This window comes from Lactuca virosa, chromosome 9 (genome assembly GCF_052849685.1).
Source record: "Lactuca virosa cultivar CGN04683 chromosome 9, Lactuca_virosa_CGN04683_v6, whole genome shotgun sequence".
NCBI lineage: Eukaryota > Viridiplantae > Streptophyta > Magnoliopsida > Asterales > Asteraceae > Lactuca > Lactuca virosa.
This window is the reverse complement of record NC_136434.1, coordinates 48,861,945-48,885,275: the sequence shown is the minus strand read 5'-3', so window position 1 is coordinate 48,885,275 and position 23,331 is coordinate 48,861,945. Positions and strand designations below refer to the sequence as shown.

Below are 23,331 nucleotides of genomic sequence, written 5' to 3'. Positions count from 1 at the left end.
GTACTTTGATCATCAAGATCTTTTCAGGTAGATATAAACGTCACTCATTACACCATCTTTCGCACAGAAAAGTGATTTTGTCGATATTGATCAAAACATGCATGGTTTGGATTTTTAGTGATCAAAAAGTGTCTTTCATCGTGTTGGATTTGATTATCTTGAGTTTTTGAATTTTTGCAGTGGTGGCATGCTCGACCATCATGATTACGAGTTGTCGGAAAAATTGCATGAAGTGCTCGATCAGAACGTTTCCACAGTACTTAAAAAAGATCAAAACATCATTTCTAGAAATGAGTTTCACGATTTTGATCCCCTTGAAAATATAAGCTTATGGGATTGTTGGTGCGATGGTTTACCGTTTCTTAGTAACAATGATGATAATAGTGATTGTCACAGTGAAGTTGCTGCTGCCACAACAAATCTTTTAGGGTTTCAAGACTTTAAGCCAATTGAAGATTTAAGCTTTTGGGATTGTTGGGAGGATGGTAATTTACCATTGGTCAGTTTCAATGAAGACTCTAAATCCGGTGGTGAGGCTACATGTAGTTCTAGTGCTGCCACCACTGATCACGGTGGCCGTAAGGTGGCAAAGAGAATGAGCCCGCTGGAGTTTGAAGAGATACAGAAGTACTTTGAGATGCCGATAATCATGGCAGCAAAGGAACTAGGGATAGGGTTAACAGTGTTGAAGAAAAGATGCAGAGAGCTAAACATAAACAGATGGCCTCATAGAAAACTTAAGAGCCTTCAATCCCTCATTCAAAATGCCAAGGTAAATTACGATAATAACCTTCTATACATTATTCATGCATGCATGCACTTGGTAACCAAAGTAGTTTTGGTATTTTCTAAAATTTTAATTATTAGTTTCTTTATAACATAAACATAGGCCCTAGGCATATGCCACATCAAATCAATTGATTTACTACAATTTCCTGATTTATATTTATATAAACTTAATTAATTGTAAATTTTGTGAACTCACATGAAAAATATATTGCATCTACCTTTAAAAACTAGGAGTTGGGATTAAAGGAGGAGATAGAGACGTTAGAAGGGCACAAGAAGATGATGGAGAAATTGCCAGGTATGGAATTGACAGAAAGAACAAAGAAGCTTAGGCAAGCTTGCTTCAAAGCTACTTATAAGAAGAGAAGACTTAACAATCCTTAGTCCTTACCTTTTCTTTTTTAATTTTTTTTTCTTTAGCCTCTTTAAAGTATTTTTGGATGTAATCAAGGGTATTTTAGCCATTTTGTTATAATTAGTGGATTTTAATCTACATTGTATGTGTTTTTCTCTTGATAGTTTGATACCCTTTTCAGTTTCATTGTATGTGTTTGTCTATTGATTTTTAATGCAGAAAATTTTGTATAATTTGGGTATTACTATTAGTTTGTAACTTTGTATTATGTATTTAGCCATATTCTAGATTGCCGATGTATTGTATTTGTTGTAAGCCTCTTAGGTTACACCCCTTGTATGCATGTAATATGTATATATATGTTTAAGGAATGAAATTATGTTTTACTGGAAAATATTATAACTACAATATGGTATCAAAGTTGTAAAGGGTTCCTATCGATTTCTCTTCCCAATATCTTGACACCCACTGTGTCGACCTATTTTTGCCACCGATGCCCTTCTCTCGATCTATTGCTACCGTCAATCACTATTCTTCTTCTCCATCATGACTGGTGAATCATCTAAACCTAATGGTGGAAACATGAAGCCATACGCCATTACCAAAATCAAAGCCTTCCTTTCACTCATTCTCGACTTGAATCAACTTAATTATGATTTGTGGAGGGAGTTGTTCCAAACCTACTGTACTGGGTTTGGTGTGCATGGTCATCTCGATGGGACATCAAAACCAAAGGGAGACAAAGATGAAGAATGGTCCACCCTTGATTCTCTTGTCAAGATGTGGATATATGGAACCCTAACTCAATATCTCATTAACATGGTGACCAAACCTAGCTCCACCGCTCACTCGCTATGGCTTGATATTGAAGCTCTATTCCATAACAACAAGGATGCTCGCATCATGGAGCTTGAAAACAAACTTCAACAAATGACCATGGGAGATCTATCGATCAATGAGTTCTATGAGAAGATGAAGGTCACCATCCATTTGCTAGGTAATATCGGTAACCAAGTTACGGAACACACCTTTGTCACTTATTTTCTCAATGGACTAATGAAACATCCCAAAATTATAGTTCAAAATTTTCGTTTTAAATCAGTAATAAAAACCATCAATATTATCCATCACATAAAAGTCACAACCATATATCTCAAAAATGTCATAATATCTGTCAATGTATCAAAATCACATGTCAAAAATCAGAGTAAATTCCTCCCAGGCTAAAAGTTGTGGTGTGTGTCATGCAGTCATCCCGAGCTCTTCCCCTTACTAGCGGAAGTACCTGAAACCAAAACTGAAAACTATAAGAACGAAGCTTAGTGAGTCTCCCCTACTACCACATACCATACACATATCACATAAACATATCTTGGGCCCCGCCCCTGCTACACCGAGTCAAGCTCGGCATCGGCTTTCTCCCATCGGGCCCCGGCCGACATCGAACCCTATTCGGCATCGGGTCTCGCCCGACATCAAGCACATCTCGGAATACATGTGAGCATAAATAATAATACACATAAACCTAAGCATGTAACATTAACACTTAAACATTCCTCGGGCCCCGCCCGGCATCGTGCCGTAATCCGATAACATACTAACATTCCTCGGGACCGCCCCGACATTGGACCGAAGTCCGGTAACATATAATGCAAACACATGCAAAAATCACAAAGACATCAAGCATACAAGCATTCCTCGGGACCACCCCGACATCGGATCGGAATCCGAAAAAACATATAAACCTACATCGGGCCCCGCCCGTTATCGGACCGTAGTCCGGAACTATTACTAACTAAACGGGCCGGCCTTGGTGCCTTAGACCCGTTCCTACTGGAGCAAACTCACCTCGAATGCTAGCTGTGAAATCTCGTGTGAGGAATCTCTGACGGCTGCTCCAACGACTCCCCGGCTATCAATTTCACAATAACACTTAATCAAAAATCCGATAATCCTTCTTAGGGTAAAATGACCATTTTACCTCTGGTCAAAGTCAACATCCTGGTTAAAGTCAAAGTCAAGGTCAACTCCCAGCCGACTCAACTCGTCGAGTTACCTCCTAACTCGACGAGTTCCTATACTACTCAGACTCGAGGTCAACCGAGTCAACTCGTCAAGTCCCTTCATAGACTCGCCGAGTTCTACCTGGTATAGAATCGGGACAACCTGATTTCAACTCGTTGAGTCCCTTTCTGGACTCGCCGAGTTCCCCTGTCTGTTTGGGATATCTTAATGTCTTAAGCCCCTACACTTCAGATCCAAGCTTCATACTTCACATAAACCCTGAAAATGTCATTTTAAGGGTAAAGTTTCTGACTTTACCCATTAATACCACTTCTTAAAGGGTTTAACTCAAACCCTAATTCATTGGGACCTAGCACTTGGTCCCTAAACCATCTATACACCAAACTAAAGCTTACAACCTCATATCTAAACCCTAACACTACTCAGACACGTAAAGTTCCCACCTTTCCCCACATGCATGACCTTTTAGAGCTAAAAAGGCCAACATGACACTCTATGGCTTGTATGGGGGCTCCAATGGCATAAAGTTTGCACCTTTATGTCATAACAGTCCCTATAGGTCCTAGATCTGGAAGAATACCTACTTGGGTCGATCATTCTCCAAAATCTATCATTCTTGGACCAAAAACCCACATAAAGAGGACATAAATAGATCTAATGAACCAATAGCCAAGATAGAAACTTGATTACCAGAAAATGTAGCAAATGGAGTGTAGTTTCTGGATCTACTCTTTCCCTCTTGAGCCCTCTATCTTCTTCTTCTTCCACAAGCTTCAAAAGCACACAAAGATCAATCAAAATGGCTCACACTCTCAAATAAAGCTCTAGGGTTTCGTGGATTAGGGTTTGGGACAAGGAGGATGGAAATGAGGCCAAGGGGTGGGGGTTAAGGAGCTTAAATAGGGTGCAAAACCCCAAAATTAGGGTTTCATTCTGGCCAATCTACTCGTCGAGTCGAGGGCTCTTGACTCGTCGAGTAGATAGCTCAAACCCCGCGCATAATCTGCCCTCTACTCGACGAGCTAGGGCCACCAAGTCGTCGAGTTACCCTTCCAAAATGAATAAATAAATGAGTTAAAAGCATACCAGGAACCAGGCGTTACAACTAAACCCAAAATATGATCACATTGTTGCTGTGATTCACCACAAAGAACCAAGTTATCGAACCATTCCTTTAAATACGGTGAAAATCCTAAATTTATGGGCTTGGGGTTGGCTGAGAAAAGTCACAAAAATCACACAAAATAGATGAGAGGAGAGAGGAGAGGCTCAAAGTGATGAAAATGAGGTTGGGAAAATGACCTAAAACACGAAACCATTCCTTTAAATACGGTGAAAACCTTAAATTTATGGGGTTGGACTGCACAGCTACCGCACCATGGAGGCCTTATCACCATGACGTGGTGACAGACTTTTGATTATTCCTTTCCGACTTTAAACAATCATAACTTCTTCGTTTCAAATTCGTTTTCAGTGATGTTTGTATGCACGCGAAGGTATTAAAAAGACTCATAATTCTAATTACATTACTTAATGAATACTAAACTTAAATCATTAATACATGCAAAGAATCTAAATATCACTTTTTCCCATTCTATCATTTGGCTCCAAAACACATTTCAAAGGGTTAAATCACGTAACCAACATTATCAACATCCAATAAGGTCTACAATTTATTCCCCTGAAGCCCAAGATCTTTACTTGATCAAATTATGGTCCGTCATCCTGAAATTAGAAACATCTTGAAACTAGATGTTACAGGAACTTCTAATAGCTTCCAAAATGATCCCTCCCCATCCCATTCCTCACAAACTTATTCCAAGTTATTATGTTGGTTAACTCTCTAGTCAAACCTCAGTTTCACCTGATTGATGCAATTGGTCCTTCTAATAAACATATGTCGCTAGACACTAAAATCTTATTATTTTATTGTAGGAATAATATTACGGTAATGTACAAAAACAAACAAGAAAACAGAAAAAACGGAGGCATGTGTTTAACACATTGTCCTTAAAACAAATTCGCCCATTACCGGGTGTTTGTTTCCCATGATACAACAGTTTGAAGTGGTTCTTCTAGACCACCCGAACCCTCAATAGGCCTAAATTTTACCTTCGATATAACAAGAAAATGAATAATACAAAAATGAAGAAGAAGTGATTTTGGTTGCATTCTTGGTATGTTTCAAATGGTTGTGGAATGGTTGTATTTATACTACAAAGCATAACCAACAAACAATTAAATTGTCATTAAAACATAATTTGTAACCGATATTATATTTAATACTGTTCTTAATCACTAGTTGTAATCGGAAATTGAACATCAATTTTTGATTATACACCATTCAACCCCTCAACTTTGGTGATTAGTTTCAATTCACCAATTATTTTTCCAACAATCCCCCACATGAATTGAACTTCATCAAACATTTTCAAGTTACTCTGATAAAATCTAACAGTTGAATCATGCATAGGATAGGTAGGTGTTACCCTTTGAAACTTCCACTAAGATACATATTTATTTTTCTAGATAACCAGTAGACTTGATGTCCTTGAACTATTCTGCCGTTTGTGTAAATAATCAATATGTGTCTCACATGATTTTCCCGACCTAGTTAGATTCGCATTGATGTGTCCGTTATGGTCTTAGACACTTGCTTGGTTCTGTAAGAGCTCTTAGGAATGTGCCCATACAATTCCTTTTGAAGCGACCCCACTTCTCTCTCACATAGGTGATTCTATAATAATCATTAAAAGCTAATTCGTGATGATTTCCATTTTATCATCCACGACTATAAGCTTAACCTGCATCACTGTTTGTTTTAGGAAAGGGTTGCGGTTAACCCCCACAATGATTCACAAATGTTGTATGCAAGTAGGTTTCCCCATTGAACCTAGATCTTGGGATCTCCACTCAATTAGGTTGGGGTTTCCTTCGCAATAACTTATTGATCTATGGGTTTTAGTCCCATTCCTCATAACGACCTCTCATTCCAAGCATTTCGTTAGCGGATCCGCAATATTATTTTGACTTTATGTAGTCATCTTGAGAGTCTTTGTTGAATGGTGTTTTGTATTTGAAAAATATGTCTAGACTCACCATTATTTACATCATCATGTACATATATAGAAGTTATTGGCTCATCATGGGATGTCTCCCAAGAACTTACAAATCCCTTTAGTTTATTGTCCAACCTTGGATAAACTTGTTAACTTGCTCTTCTATATTTTCCAACAAATGTTGACCATTATCAATATGGTTATTACTACACCATAGTTACCACTACTGAATATGCATAATTGTGTCAACATAATACGATAAGCATATGCACTACATGTAGTTGTGAATTCACAATAACATTGGTCAGATGTAATTATGAATATACCATACATGAGTCTCCTTACAAATATCGTATTTTTCAATGCAATTTCTTGCTTTAACCATCTACATGTAAAATTATTAAGGCATCCTATCTCAAGGATCCTAAATATGTCACAAAATGGAACAACATTTTGAGTGTCATTTAAATGGATCGATTTCAACACATTCATTAATGTTGAAATGACATAGTCAAAATTTTGACACCATTGTTCCAAAACTTGCTTTAAGTCATATAATGACTTTACTACTCACACATTTTGTTGCTTTCCCTCGGGCAAGATAACTGTTTGGTAGTTCCATGTAGATTTATACTTCTAAAACTATGTTTAGAAGTTTTAGTTTCATATCAGAATGACATACTTCCAAATTTCGAGAAGTTACAACCACATATAATTATACGAGCATACAAATGAAATTAATCAAGATATTCTTATGCTTGTAATTCAAACATATATTTCAAATATGTAATCAACTCTTACTTCTCATTTGGAAACCCACTAAATTGCAGTGATTTTTCTCAAACTCAATAGTTTAAATGATAGAACCATTATTAGTTTTTACAACTTAATCCAGTATGATCTTCTAAGAAACGATTATATGATTCCAAATTTAGAATACTCATATGCGCATTCATAGTCCTTTCAACTTCATGTTGAATATCTTAATATTCATCAAAAACTTTATCTTATTTTGATGAACTCCAACCAATATTATTGGATTTAATGGAAGTAACATTTTAGAGTATAAAAATATCATTTGATTCTAAATTTCCAAACAAGAAATTTGTGCATATTTCTATAGAAATCATGGATGATTATGTTCTAACCGATTCTCATATTCTTTGGATCAACCTGCTTTTATTTTCCTCTTGAAAATCCATTTATAGCCTAGTGGTTTACATACTAGATGTATATCCACTAGCTCTCATGTGTGATTTGGGAAGATAGAATCCATTTCACTTTTAATTGCCTTTTTCCATTGGGATCTTTTAGAGGAAATGAATTCCTTTTTGAAAGTTTGAGGCTCTCATTCAACCATAAACATGCATAAATCATCTCTAAATTATTTCTCACTTGTCCCATTTTACTCCATCATGATCTATTTCTTCCTCCATTTCTTCTTCATGAGAGGATTCTTTGTGCCTAATTGTTTTGGAGAACTTGTCTTTTATATCTAGTGTCCAATCCTTACAACCTTTAGGTTAGGTATATCACCCTTTGCGAGACACCCCCACATTCAAATGTATTTGTTAGATGGTTTTATACCCGATCATAACTCGTATGGTGTTTTATTCGTTTTCTTTCGGTGACCTTATTTAAAAGGTAATTAGCTTACAAGATAGCTACCCCCACATTGACCGAGGAAACCATAACTTATCAACATGACATATCTTTTAAGATTCAATTTTTTCTTTCTGTGATACCACGTTTTATTGTGATGAATAAGATGCAATAATCTCATGTCTTATACCATGATTTGCAAAAAATTCTTTAAATTGTGATATACATATTCACCTCCACAATCACTTCTTAGTACTTAAATCTTTTTGTTGAATTGATTTTGAACTTCACTTTTATACACTTTGAACTTGTCTATCATTACTTTTAAGTAAATTGACATAACATAGTTTAGTGCAATCATCAATAAAAGTGATCAAGTACTTATTTCCACATTTAGATGGATTCGACTTCATATCACACACATTTGAATGAATTAATCCAAGAGGTTTAGGTGTCTTGTGAACAAACTTGAATGATTGACATGTTGAATTTGATTCAACACATGTGTTGCATCCATATTTTGACTTAAATGTGTGTGTTCAAATTTGATTAACCATCTTAATGTGTCAAAATTAACATGTCTTAGTCTAGCGTGACACACATTAGAAGTGTAACACTCAAAATCAGGTAATTACACTTTATACCCTTGAAATAAAAATTATTGCATAATGGTCCCTTCGTACGTTTTCCGTACTCCAGGAGTACACTTAGCGTACTAAGGATGGATGATCGCGGAGGGTTGGCATGTATGCTGGGCGTACCAAGGGGTACGCGGGGCGTACATGACTGATGGTCAAAACCCTAATTTCCGGACTTGACACCTATTTAAGCATCCTTAAGTCATTGGGACAAAACCCTAACCAACCTCTATAGCCTCATATCGTCCCTTAACCTTAGATTTCCTTGTGAGTGTGATTCTTAAGCTTAGAAAGTGTGTTGGTGGCCATTTTAGAGAGCATTCAAGAAGGGGAAGGTGGTGATCAATCTTTGGGTGTCATTGAGCTTCTAGATCCTACATCTAGATCATCTTGAGGAACTTCTGGAGGTATAAAGTCATAACCTTGTCATCTCTTTCATTATATTGAGCTAGGGTTTTTCTATGGATTCCCTTTTTGGCTTTTGGACCTTCTCTTGTGAGTTGAGCAACTCCAGAGACTAGAATAGATAGATCTAAGCTCCTTGAGCTTGTTAGATGCATAAAGGTGTCATCTTGAAGGTGGTTTGGACTCCATGCATAAGTTAGAAATCTTAAATGAGGTCTTAATGGAAAGGATGGTCTATTGGGGTCATTCATGGCATGCAAGGGCATAAAGTTGCCAACTTTATGCCCCAGGACATCTTATTATACTCATATATGAAGTTTGACGTTGAAATCTTAAGTATTAAGCACTTAATGGTCGTTTAGTGCATAACCTATTTGTACGTCGTGTGTAGCAAGTTGTACGTTGCGTGTACAACTTCATAGTCAATATGTTGGGCAAACTGGAGTGGTACGCAGGGCGTACGCACTCCAGATGGATTTTTGGCTTTGTGTGGGCTTGTAGGCGTAGTGGACTTTAATAAGTGTTGGGCCTGGTCCCATTTAGAGTTGTGGGTTGATATTCTGAGTTGGGCAATAATTGTATTGGTAGGGCCTTATTGGGCCATGTGGCCCATTAATAGTTTTATGATGGACCTTAGGCCCATTAGCAAAGGGAAGAATTTTGGGCCACTATGGTAGGACTTGGGCTTAGGTGTTTGGACTCTTTGATTAGATTGTGTTATAATCCTAATTTAGGGTTAATGTATTATTGTTCAGTGTGTGTGATTTCAGACTGTTAGGCGAGCAACTTTCGTGTTCAGCTGACTAAGGTGAGTCTTCTCACCACACTCATGGGTCGAAGGCACCAAGGCTGACCCATTAATTGATATGCATGAGATGATTAGTAATGGATCATGTAATTGTGGTTATTTGATCTATATGTGGAGTTATGTGAAGACCATCGGAGGAGCCCATGGCACATGATAAGACCATGGGAGGAGCCCATGGCTCAGGGATATAAGACCATGGGGGTAGCCCATGGCATTCCAACAAAGACCATGGAGGGAGTCCATGGAAAATTTATATGTATGTATGTGTGCATGATATTATGTGATTATATGATTCGTGCGTGTTGGGAAACTTAGTAAGCTCATGCTTACAGTTTTACTGCATGTTTCAGGTACCTCTATTGATAAGGGCAAGGGCCCGACTTGATGGTGCGACGTGCATTCTCCAGTGTTTTCACATTTAGTTTTCGTACTCTGAATTTTAAAACAATATGGATATGTAATGGGATTTTTTGGCACATTGTTTTTGGTAATTATAAAATTAAAAGCTCAAAATTTTCTGTAAAATTTGGACTGTTACAAGTTGGTATCAGAGCCTTGGTTTGAGGGATTCAGGCACACTTTTGGGTGTGTTAGGATTCAAACTGAGGAAATGGTAACAAATTTCTTTTCAAAAAGAATCCAAAATTTTATTTCCTGAAAACGATTTTGTAAAAAAGGGAAGAATGCAATGCGCGTAATCGGCCGAGCTCAAGTAAGTGTTCCCTTTTAGCCATGCTATAGTGTATATGGAAGTTAAAGTTGCATGAATTATTTTCTAAGTGTATGCTTTCAAAGTTGTACATGCTTAGGATTGCATAGTCCTAGAATGAGGGAATCTGCCTTATTCATGTTCCTTGTTTGGTTGTGGTTTAGGGTAGAAGCTTTATTTGAAAGTCTATGTGATTCTCTTTGTGTATAACTTGCATGCATAGGGCAACCTGTTATGATTAATCTGAGTTTTTGGTTTGGTGAGGGATGAGAATCCTAGGGTAGTCTAGGACCTGAGTTAGTGTTGCATTTATGAGTCATGATTGTGATTGGATGATTTAGGGGTATCAGGTATGGCCTTGGGGAAGGTACCAGTAGATGTGGAAGGTAGTATTGGGCCCGTACTACTGAAAACACAGGACCTATACCCGAATCAATGACAGACCTGATAGTTCTTAGGAGTCCGATAAGAGAAATCTATTTCGAATTCCTTATCTTTGTTAATTGTGATATTTTCAGTTGAGGATGGTGATGATCACACAAGGTTCAGGTTCAGGATCCGGATCAGGTTCAGGCTCCGGTGCAGAGCCCATTGATGAGAGGTTGCACGATCTCATCACAGCTGAGGTTACTCGTGGTATCCTTGACGCTACCCCGATGATTTTTGGTACTGTCAAGGAGGGCATCATGGAGATCATGGAGGAGCCGCTCAGGTCTTTCCTAGCCGAGATTGCTGAAGGCCAGATTGGGGCCCGAGCTCCCTCGTTCAGGGAGTTTAAGGCGTGTGGAGCGCTTGAGTTCTTCGGGGTTAGGGATCCCATCACTAGTCGACGCTGGGTGGCAGACATATAGAATGCCCAGCCCACGAGCTTTTGCCCCGAGGCGGCAAAGGTGGGGTTCACTGTTGGATAAATGTCTAAGTCCATAACTATATTTGGTATGTACTTGACCCGACCCGGCATGGTCCATTTGGGTTGCACTTCACCGGCACAATTTATATGGATAGTATTTTGAGAATAGTATATTTATGATTTATATTAATATATTATAAGTTCTAATATATTAATATGGAATCATATTATTTAATTAGTATTGATCAAGAATTAATTTAGAATTAATTAAGTGATCAAAAAGAACTAATTAAATATGGACTCTTATATATATGGAATGGGCCAAGTTCATTTAGGTTGGGCTAAGCTTTCATGGATGGTCCATGGAGCTTTTAACCCATGGATCCTATGTAAATGAAAGGTCATGGGTATTAGGGTTTACATGGATGTAACCCTAATCCTCCATAATATATAAAGGGGTCCTTGGCTCACAAAATTGGAACAAGTGTGTGAAAATAAGAGTGGGCCGATTTTAGTGTGCATACATATTCTCTCAAGTTCTTCCAAGGTGTTTTGGTGATTTGTGATTCCATTTGAGGCTTCCACACTATTGGGGCTAAGCTCTTAAAGCTTGAAGACATCAAGCTACATCAAAAGGTATGTCATCTAACTAGAACTTTGTAGTATAGGTGCTTCATAATATGCTAGTTAGGATGAAACCTTGGAATAGTTAATATTTGCATGTATAATAGAGAAAACATAGATCCAAGGTTTATAGGGTTTCATGTACACCATAGGAGTGTTAGAATGCTCAAAACTCAACAGTGGTATCAGAGCCATGGGTTGTTTTCTGTTATATTGATGCAAATGTTTTGTTTTCAAGTTGAAAAAAAAAGGAAAAAAAAACATGACGTTTGTCAAATTTTAAGATAATTACTTGTTTTGTGAAAAACGAATTATTTGTAAAATTTGAATCATTTGTTATATGAGTTGAATTAGGTCAAATTTAGTAAAAGATAAAATGATATGATTATTTTATTAGTTTTAAAAGTTTGATCTAAATGTTTGAAGGAGTTACATATTTTGTCATAAAATTTTGGAGCTCAAAAGTTTTTTTTAAAGTTGTGATCTTAAGGGTTTTTGAAATTTCCATAAGTTATGGATATGAAAGTTTTTTTAAAAAAAAAAAAAATTTGATTCAAAGTTTTTATGGAGTGACAAAATTTGGTGTTAATGTTTTAAAGAATTCCATAACTTGTTCTTAAGTTATGGAACATGGAAAGTTTCATCATAAAACACCATTAATTCCATAAGTTATGGAATCCAAAGGTTTTCAAGAATTACAAAACTTGCCCTCAAGTTTTGGAATTTGAGAAAAGTTTTTTTTGAAAAAAAAAAATTGAATTCTAAAACTCTTGGGTTCATAACTTAAACAATTAATTAAATGGTTTTAATTTTGAGTTTAATAATTGGAATTATGATGTTTTGTTGAATAGTTCAAATTAACTCTTATGGACTTTATTAATAGTTAATTAAAGCGTTTAATTAAAAGAGTATTATTAATCCATAAATATATGGTTTGAGTTTAATTAAATTAAAAGTCTAGTTTAATTAATAGATTAAACCACCAAGTATTTTAAATGTCTAAAATACACCCTTATACTATTATAATATTAAAAGTTTAATATATTATATGTATAAGAGCAAGTCGTCTTACCATTAGTAGGCCTCATTCACGAAGCCGGTCTATAAGGGGGGTATAAGGTTACTGCCTATAAAATGGCAGTTTAATGGGTGTCCACTCTCACTCACCGCTTCCTTGACCGGTGGAGGGTCGTTAGCCGAACAGGTAGGACAAGGACTATAATTCTCCCTTCATTATAAGTATAATGATAAATACTAAGTAATTAAACACTTATAAATTCCCAATCTTAGTTACTTAGGAAAATGTGAATAAGGTGCTAATCCATGAAATTACACTTTGCACTTTGTTTAAGCTGTTAGTGGAGCGTGTGTGGTTAACCGGCACACTAACCTGGACTTAACAAGGTAGGCAAAGGGTAACTTAATGTTTATCATAGTATCGTTGGAGCGTGTGTGGTTAACCGACACATCGATTGAGGGGTAAATATTAAGGGTACCAAGTATATTTGCATGGTTACTTCACACCTTGTTTTGTGATCCTCGGCATCCCAGTCACAAAACCTGAAGGGCACACTCGAGATTGAAACATGCCATTGAAAAGTTCAATGAATCTCAAAAGAATGTAGGAGTTTCAAAACCAGTTAAAACCTAATAATACATTTCGTTTATCTTGGTGGAAATTGGTGAATCGTCATTCACCTACCTTCAAATATTTTATAGCTTGGATTACGGCATCCCTCTTCCAAGTTATAAAATAGTTTGTTGGGTCCTAGCCTTAATATATCATATTGGGTGTTATATTAAGGACTTAAATCAACTTTACGTGAATTTCTCCCATTGTTGATGTCTGGTTTAGACAACAATGATCTTCCCAAACCAAGCTTTCCTAATGAATATGACTTCCCGAGTTTGGCTCATGGAAGTCATACTTCTCTTCCTCCACCTCCTCTAATTATTCTCCCTAACCCACAAGTTCAAGGTCACTCAAGCCCTAATGGCAAGCAAGGTCAATGTGTGATCACATCTTAGAGATGAAGTCACATATTGACAAGCCGGGAGAGTTGGGTGTCAAAGTCTTGAGAAAGTTTCTAAGTCACATAGTGAGTTCCTTTGGGACTACTATGAAACAGACTATGACATGAACCTTAATGATCATATCTATTTGCTTGGTGCTGCTGAATCAGCAATGATTTGGAACGATAGTAAAGCAAATTTGATTAGAAGATCAACTTCCCAAAAACTTTATGGATAGTGACAATGGTGACACTGGAAATCCAGAAAAAGCATTCTCTTCCCAATGGAAAGGGATTGACCATAGTCAACCCGGTTGAACAAATGGTAAAGAGAAAGGCTAAGTCTGAGATAGTCCCATTACCAAAGGGTCCATATGTTTATTTTGCCAAAGGAAGGGGCGTTGATTGCAAAGCTGCCAAATTTACCTAAGGATGTTAAAGTCAATAAGTTTGACTCTACATCAGGTAGAGCCCATTATCTAACTCTGTTAAGTTCTATTCTGAGATCCTCATTACATGATGTGACTGTGTCACATGTTGATGTTTTAAGAATCAAAGAATAGAGAGAAATCTTAAAGGAAGTATATGCTGATTCTGATCGCGAAGGTGGATTTCGATCGCATCAGAATTTTGAGCAGTTGCTTAAGAAGTTATGATATATTGCTAAAGAATAGATAACAACAATTTTCCATGTGGATTGTAAGGATAAGTTTTTCCGCAAAGTTTTAAAATAAAAGAAAATTGTTTAATTTTATTTATTTGAAGTATCCTTACAATGACGTTTGTGGAAAATTGTTGCTTATATGATTCCACTGACAGCAATATTGGAAAATGGATTTGATTCTTTCATTTGTGGTAGTGTCTAAATTTACCAAATCAGGAAAGTTCCTCATCACCCAAGTTTCAATTTGACCGAAACTTGAAATCATGCAAGTTGAATAGTATGATGAATGAGAACTTTCAAGCATTGGAAAATCAAGACTAATTACTTGTTCACATAGATGTGTGAGTCAAGTGAAGGACTAAAGGGATCGAGTACACATTCTTGTGCACTGGTCATGTCCACCACAAAGCTCGTTAAGACTATTTGATTTACTAAAGTTTAGTAAATATGGTTATACTTACAAGTTTAAGTATAATTCTGAAACATTGGAAAAGTCTCAATGTATGGCAGAACGAATGGGAAGAATCAAATTAGGCAGAAAGATAAAAGTTTCTCAAATCTGAAAAGATGGGAGAGTACTTTAGTATCATGTTTGTGATCATCTTAATGATTTAGAAATCATATCACAATTAGTCCTCTAAAGGTCATCTTAGTGCATTCTTATGACTAAGAAGAGGAGTCATGAATTGTTAAAATGGTTAGATCAGGAAGATGAGTCATACTTCGCTCCAAAACAATTCTTAGAGTCATACTCCAAGATTGTAACTTGAGTGACATATCTTAAAGAAAGGTTTAAAACACTTGTCAAATGTAAGAGTAAAAGTGTCCTACTCTTGTACATTTGAAATTGGTAAGTTGTGATGTTTTGGATAAAACAAAGACCAACTAAGGCTAATTGTGTGAAGTGTTTGTCTTGATAAAGAATCCGCACTATCTCTTGAATATTTGGCAAGATAGTCTTATATGTCAAGAGGATAGTGGGAGTCTTAAAGATCCTAAAAAGAATTTCAAGAACTAATCAAGAATAAAACCTGAGGTTCTTCACTAGCACACGACTTGAGGTTTATAACCTATCGTGTTGACATATTCTGTGCCCATTCCAGTTAAAGTTGGCTTTACATAGGAGTTCTGAAAGTTCTCAATTGGTTGCATAACAACTTGGAAGCAATGGCAGGCCCTGTACTGCCAGGTGGCAAGAAGTTAAGATTGCATAAATTCAGTCCATATGAGTTTGGATTTGTCATTATCCTTGTCTTGTGACTATGGTTTTGACGATTCACATGGATAAGAACACATACACCATAAAATCTAAGGGTCATAAGGTTTCTCTCCGATTCATGAAAATGATGGTGAGGAAACACTTCCACCAAGTAGATTTGAAGCAGATGGCAAAAGGTCTAAACAATTGAGACTATGATGACGACATCCCTTTTCATAGTTCTGAAATTGTTTAGACACACATGCATGCTATCTAAGGAAAGGTGTATGAGTTTGATAAATTTTTATCAAAGCATCTCGTATCAGAAATCTGAACTTTGGTAAGAAAGTCAATAAAGTATTGATTTCTAGAAGTTCAGCTGATTTCTGAGTACATGTCAAAGCTAGTGGGAGCATAAGTGTTATGCTAATAATCATCATGTTAGTGGGAGCATGATAATTATTGTTAGTGTTGCAAGTTAGCAATGTTAATTATAGAAAACAAAAGTTTCAATTCGTGAGGGTGCAGGGATTGAAAAAGTTGTTTTGCTATAATTAAGGGAGAGGATATACTTCATTTCAGTTCTAAAGGCTTAGATTGAGACCTTAATCATCTTTAGTCAAGAATATATATATGAATTTCATGTTGGATTGGTTCAACTTAAGGAAATTCTATATATTGCGTTCTCAAAATTCGATTATGATTACGGCATCCCTCTTCATAGTCAAATTTTGAAAACATGGCAAATAAAAATATTGTAGCAAAAGACTGGTCTAGAATCATGTCTTTATGTGAGACATCATGAATCGTGTACCATTTGCTTTGGGTACAGGATCGATTGCATGTGCTATAATATTTGTCATTTCTAAATTTTTCCAAATGCCCAGAGGCATTAAGAAGGGAAAAGGTCTAGAATTGGATATGACTAAAATGATTAAGCAATTGTCGAGGACAATCTGAGGTTTACCAAAGATTGGTTGCTCAGGGACAGTTGGAAGTATAGTGCTAATTTTGGAAGGACCATATTGACATATTCTGAAAAGAGGCATCTCTTATTCAGAAGTGATAGTCAAAATGAGAATATGGAGTTGTCTCCATAGGTGGAAGTTATCTGTGTAAGATTAGAAAACTTAATGCAAGAAGCATGTCCAAAGCAATGTACTTTGAATATGAGACTTAGTTTCCATGGAGTTGATCTCCATTGGAATACCTTATAATGACTGTGGACAAATCTTTGTGACTTTGTACATATTCATTACAGGAGGGTCAGTGCATATAAGTTTAAAATCTAAACAGATTTCGATAAATGATAGGAATTTGAAATTCTCACATTTTTCGATAAGGATTTGGGAGTGTGAAATTAGAATCATTGAAATTATGTTCAATTGGTTTATTTCACAAAGTAAGGATCATAGACAAACATAGAGTGCATACTTGGTGTATGGCAAAGCTATTGTTTAAGAAAAACATAGTGTACATGCTTGGAGCATGGGACAATTAGTGTTTTTAATTCAAATATAAAGTTGATAAAACCGAAACAATGAATAATGAGTAATTAGTATGGTGATAAATAAAAGTGTTTATTTATATTCATAGAGTTTGATACCATATTTGATTCATTTATTCTTGTGTTTCACTTTGCATGTTTTGACTTCCAGAATAACTAAGTCGCTCTTCCTGAATGATTAAGTTATTCAAACCATCCACAGTCGGTCATATGTTGGAAGTAGATATGAATCAAGACTGTCATGGGTTGGTTTGTAGAGGTCCAAGTTGGTGGACAAAGTGGTGCTACAACACTCATGAGTGCTCATAAGTTCTGAGTATTAGATTCAACCCGCGCTCATTTGAATCACTTCATGGATTTTATCACGAGTGATCATGAGATGATAATATCTTATATTCTTCAAACCTAGAGATATGAGTTGTTACTATGAGTTGGTTATACATTGATTGCACGAAAACGCATTTGGTAACTCGATGTTATAAAATGTGCCTTTGTGTATGATTCAACAAGTAGTAGAACAAGCCATATGAGTCGAAGTTTATCCATTCCTTTTACCTTCGGGATAAAAGTGATATCTGTGGGCCCCTCGATGATTTAGCGATGACACATGTGAGTGCTTGGCCAAGCCAAGACTGATTTGATTTGTTCAATCAGTCAGTCATCATAAATCGAAAATCAGGAAACAAAAAATGGACAGAGAGAATGATTACAATCCATGTCTCAGTCCATATGATATCTAGAATGGAGGAATATATGATCCCTTATCTAATGGACAAGTCATTGACAAGGTCAGAGTTCGACAGCGGCTTTAAGAGCTACGATTACCAGTTAGGTTTTGAAGTCATACTCAATAATAGTTTTAGACTTATCCAAGTGGGAGACTGTTGGATTAATGTCTAAGTCCATAACTATATTTGGTATGTACTTGACCCGACCCGGCATGGTCCATTTGGGTTGCACTTCACCGACACAATTTATATGGATAGTATTTTGAGAATAGTATATTTATGATTTATATTAATATATTATAAGTTCTAATATATTAATATGGAATCATATTATTTAATTAGTATTGATCAAGAATTAATTTAGAATTAATTAAGTGATCAAAAAGAACTAATTAAATATGGACTCTTATATATATGGAATGGGCCAAGTTGATTTAGGTTGGGCTAAGCTTTCATGGATGGTCCATGGAGCTTTTAACCCATGGATCCTATGTAAATGAAAGGTCATGGGTATTAGGGTTTACATGGATGTAACCCTAATCCTCCATAATATATAAAGGGGTCCTTGGCTCACAAAATTGGAACAAGTGTGTGAAAATAAGAGTGGGCCGATTTTAGTGTGCATACATATTCTCTCAAATTCTTCCAAGGTGTTTTGGTGATTTGTGATTCCATTTGAGGCTTCCACACTATTGGGGCTAAGCTCTTAAAGCTTGAAGACATCAAGCTACATCAAAAGGTATGTCATCTAACTAGAACTTTGTAGTATAGATGCTTCATAATATGCTAGTTAGGATGAAACCTTGGAATAGTTAATATTTGCATGTATAATAGAGAAAACATAGATCCAAGGTTTATAGGGTTTCATGTACACCATAGGAGTGTTAAAATGCTCAAAACCCAACATTCACATCTTGTATGTTGAGGGATTGAGAACGAGACTGGTGTGAGGAAGTTACTCGCAAGGTGGGATCAGCAGGTGTGGCTGAGATGTCTTGGGAAGAGTTTGTGAGGAGGTTTGATCAGGAGTTTGCACCATCCATCGAGGTGCAGCGTTTAGTGAGAGAATTCCAGAATTTACAACAAACTACCGAGACTGTGGCGGAGATCACCGCCAAGTTTCGGGAGAGGGCACTTTTGATTCCGCAGTATGCTGTAGATGAGGATATGAAGAAGACGCGGTATCATTTCATGTTGAGGGATGACATTCGGGATTTTGTGAGCTTTTCGGGGTGCAAGATCCTGAATGAGATGGTAGAGTAGGTCCGAGAACGGGAAATTAAGTTGGAGCTCCACACGAAGCGGAAGCCAGAGCAGGCTCATGCAATAGTAGGTTTGGCCAAGAAGCCTAAGACCTCCGATCCTCCCAGCAGGGGCCAGCAGGGTCGTGACCGTTGTGCCAAGTGTGGTAAGCCGCACATTGGAGCCTGTCGGGTAGCAGGCTCGACATGTTATGCTTGTGGCCAGCTGGGCAATATGAGTAGGGATTGCCCCAAGAAGGGTTTGATTTGTTTCCACTACAACCAGAATGGTCATAAGAAGGCCAACTATCTGAAGTTGGTTAGAGGAGGAGGAGCTTTGGCGGCACCTGTGCCCACCTCGATGAGGATTACTGATGGCCACCCGATCAAGGTGGAATCTCCTGCAGTGAGGAGCCGCGCTTTCAGCTGACTACTGAGGAGGACCGAGCAGTGCCTGACATCGTGACTGGTATGTGATCTATTTATGTCTTGTTTATTTTATTGTTATGCTTATGTTGTTATGATTTTATATAGGGACCTTTTTGGTCAATGGTTTGTCGGATCAGATTCTTTTTGATTCGGGGGCTACCCGATCGTTTGTATCTCTTGCACTCGACAAGAAGTTTTGAGATGATCCATGGAATTTGGATTCCCCACTTGAGGTGGAGATTACGGATGACCGCACCGTGAGCGCTGCGTGAGTTTTTGGAGGAGTGTTCTGAATATGTTCGGGGAGAGGTTTCCTATCGACTTGATTCTGATTCCTTTGCGAGGATTGAAGGTTATCATTGGGATGGATTGGTTGGGGTCCAATGGTGCCATGATAGATTACAAGCATCAATTGGTGAGGGTTCGAACCCCAAGTGAGGGAGAACTGGTTATTCATGGAGAGCGAGTCTCGCATGGCCCAACTCTCTGTTCGGCTGCAAGGGATAGGATATCACTTCAGCAGGGTTGTTCTGGGTTTTTGGCTTATGTTTCGGATACAAGGGTGAAGGTCACACCAGATTTGAGCAGTGTACCGATTGTACGAGATTTTCCTGATGTATTTCCAGAGGAGTTTCCTCCGTGAGGCAAGTAGAGTTCGGTATCGATTTAGTGCCTTGTGAGGCTCCGATAGCCAAGGTACCATATCGCCTAGCTCACCTGAGATGCAGGAGTTGTCTATGCAGCTTCAGGAGCTGCTTGACCGGGGATTCATTCGTCCGAGCAGTTCCCCCTGGGGAGCACCGATCCTGTTCATGAAAAAGAAGGATGGGTCGCACAGGATGTACATTGATTATCGGAAGCTGAACAAGTTAACGGTGAATAATCGTTATCCGCTTCCGAGGATTGATGATTTGTTCGATTAGCTTCAGGGTGCATCATGGTTTTCCAAGATTGATCTTCGGTCAGGGTATCAACAGATGAGGATCATGGATGAAGATATACCGAAGACGACGTTCAGAACTCGTTATGGAGCCATTTGGGCTCACCAATGCTCCAGTGGCGTTCATGGATCTCATGAACCGGGTTTGCAGCCAATGTTGGATCAGTCTGTGATCGTTTTCATTGATGATATTTTGGTCTATTCTAAGACCAATGAGCAGCACGAGTAGCATTTGATGGAGGTGTTGGAGACCTTGAGGATGGAGAGGGTTTATGCCAAATTCTCCAAATGTGATTTTTGGTTGCGTGAGGTGCAGTTTTTGGCGCACATCATCAACCACGAGGGTATTTTGGTGGATCCAGCCAAGATTGAGGTGGTAATGCGTTGGGAGGTTCCGAAGAACGCATCTGAGATCCGGAGTTTCTTGGGTCTAGCGGGGTACTATCGGAGATTTATTCAGGATTTCTCCAATATCGCCGTACCTCTGACCCGTCTGACTAAGAAAAGTGTGACCTTTCGGTGGGGTCCTGATCAGCAGTCGGCTTTTGAGACCTTGAGGCAGAAGTTATCCGAGGCCCCGATTCTGGCACTACCCGAGGGATCAGATGACTTTGTAGTGTATTGTGACGCTTCTATATTAGGATTAGGAGCTGTTCTGATGCAGATGGGGCATGTGATTGCTTTTGCTTCGAGGAAGTTGAAGCCTCATGAGGCAAATTACCCCACTCATGACTTGGAATTGGGGGGGGGGTGGTGTTTGCCCACTAGATTTGGAGGCACTATTTATATGGAGTTCGATGCACCATTTTTAGTTATCACAAGAGTTTGAAGTATTTAATGGATCAACAGAACCTTAATATGCGGCAGAGGAGATGGCTTGATGTAGTAAAAGAGTATGATTGTGAGATTTTGTACCATCCCGGGAAGGCCAATGTGGTGGCCGATGCTGTGAGCCGCAAGGCGGCAAGTTCTCCGATCCCACATGTCTGCCTGAGAATGACAGTTATTTCACCTTTATTGGATATAATCAAGGAGGCACAAGTGGAGGGATTGAAAAAGGAGAACTGGAAGGTTGAGAGGATTCAGGGACAAATTCCACTGTTTGCTTGAGATAGTCAGGGTTTATTGATGCAGTGCAACAGGGTTTGGGTTCCAACATTTGGAGGAGTAAGACAGAAGATCATGGATGAGGCGCACAAGTCCAAGTTTCTATCCATCCAGGGGCCACGAAGATGTATCGAGATCTGAGATTGAGTTATTGGTGGCCCTGCATGAAGCAGGAGGTTGCATCGTTTGTTGAGCGTTGTTTGACCTGCAAAAAGGTCAAAGCCGAACATCAAAGGCCCCACAGTAAGCTTCAATCTTTACCTATCCCCATGTGGAAACGGAAGCTATTACTATGGATTTTATCACAAAGTTACCTAGGATGACGCGGGGTGTGGATTCCATTTGGGTCCTTGTGGACAGGTTGACCAAGAGTGCGCATTTCATTCCAATTTCTGAGCATATCTCCGTCAAGAAATTAGCATATATTTATGTGCGGGAGGTGGTGGTCAGGCACAGGGTGCCGGTATCTGTGGTCTCGGACCGTGATGTTCATTTCACCTCCAGATTCTGGAGGAAGTTTCACGAGGAGTTGGGTACTCAATTGCATTTCAGCACCGCTTACCACCCTAAAACCCATGGTCAGAGCGAGCAGACGATCCAGACGCTCGAGGATATGCTTCGGGCATGCATATTGGATTTCTGAGAGAGCTGGGATACTTACCTTCCGCTAGCAGAGTTTTCATACAACAACAGTTATCATGCTAGTATTGACCGACCCCCGTTTGAGATCTTGTATGGTCGGAGGTGTAGAACTCCAGTTTGTTGGGGGTGAGGTTGGACATCGAGTCATGGGAAGCACCGAAGTGGTGCTGAAGAATACTGAGTTGATTCTGTTGGGTTATGAGCATTCTAAGACTCCTAAGTGTACATGCAACCCTAAATACCTTGGATCTATGTTTTCTCTATTATACATACAATTATGAACATCCAAGGTATTATCCTAATCTAGCATACAAAATAATAAATATAACAAGATAGAATACATACCTCTTTGATGTAGAATGTCTTCATGAAGCTTCAGTGCCTAGTGCCCCAAGTGTGACACCTCAAATGGTTCACACAACACCAAATACACTTGGAATAACTTGAGAGAAACTTGAACACTCCTTGAAACCGTCTAGCCCTCACACTCACACATTAGTGCACGATTTCTTGAGCCATGAGATTCTTTTATATGGTGGCTATTAGGGTTACACCATGTAACTCATAACTTTACCCATTCCTTATGCTCCATGGATTTTAACCTCCATGGAGTATCCATGGGTCACCCCATGGACTTAGTCCAACATAAGGAATCTTGGATCACAAGCCCACATATATAAGAATGAATGATTTACACAATCAACCCATATATTTAATTAGTCTCCTTTTGATCACTTAATTAATTCCAAATTAATTCTTGATCAATACTAATTAAATAACCTTATTAATATATTAGAACTTATAATATATTAACCAACCTTAAGTGTTATTTCTCTCATTATAGTCTATCCAAATGCATGATGCCATGCAACCCAAATGGACCATGCCGGGTCGGGTCAAGTCTTACCAATTATAGTTATGGACTTAGACATTAATCCAACAGATTCAGCAGGTACACGATAGGCTGCGAGTTGCACAGAGCCGTCAGAAAAGTTATGC

General features: G+C 38.1%; 1 protein-coding gene across 1 annotated transcript; it reads left to right on the top strand.

Annotated features, from left to right (window-relative positions):
• The first annotated feature begins 1,690 nt into the window (after positions 1 to 1,690).
• On the top strand, positions 1,691 to 19,843 carry LOC145139214 (uncharacterized). The gene is made up of 2 exons (XM_079073122.1): positions 1,691 to 2,141; positions 19,749 to 19,843. The coding sequence occupies exons 1-2, from the start codon at positions 1,691 to 1,693 to the stop codon at positions 19,841 to 19,843; spliced, it is 546 nt and encodes a 181-aa protein (XP_078929248.1).
• Positions 19,844 to 23,331: the final 3,488 nt, after the last annotated feature.

What these genes read in the sequence shown, in the direction of transcription:
- LOC145139214 (XM_079073122.1), top strand. Translation starts at nt 1,691, where the DNA reads ATGACTGGTGAATCATCTAAACCTAATGGTGGAAACATGAAGCCATAC. An exon ending in GGTCACCATCCATTTGCTAG is followed by an intron (nt 2,142 to 19,748) that starts GTAATATCGGTA and finishes GATTTTATATAG; the next exon opens with GGACCTTTTTGGTCAATGGT.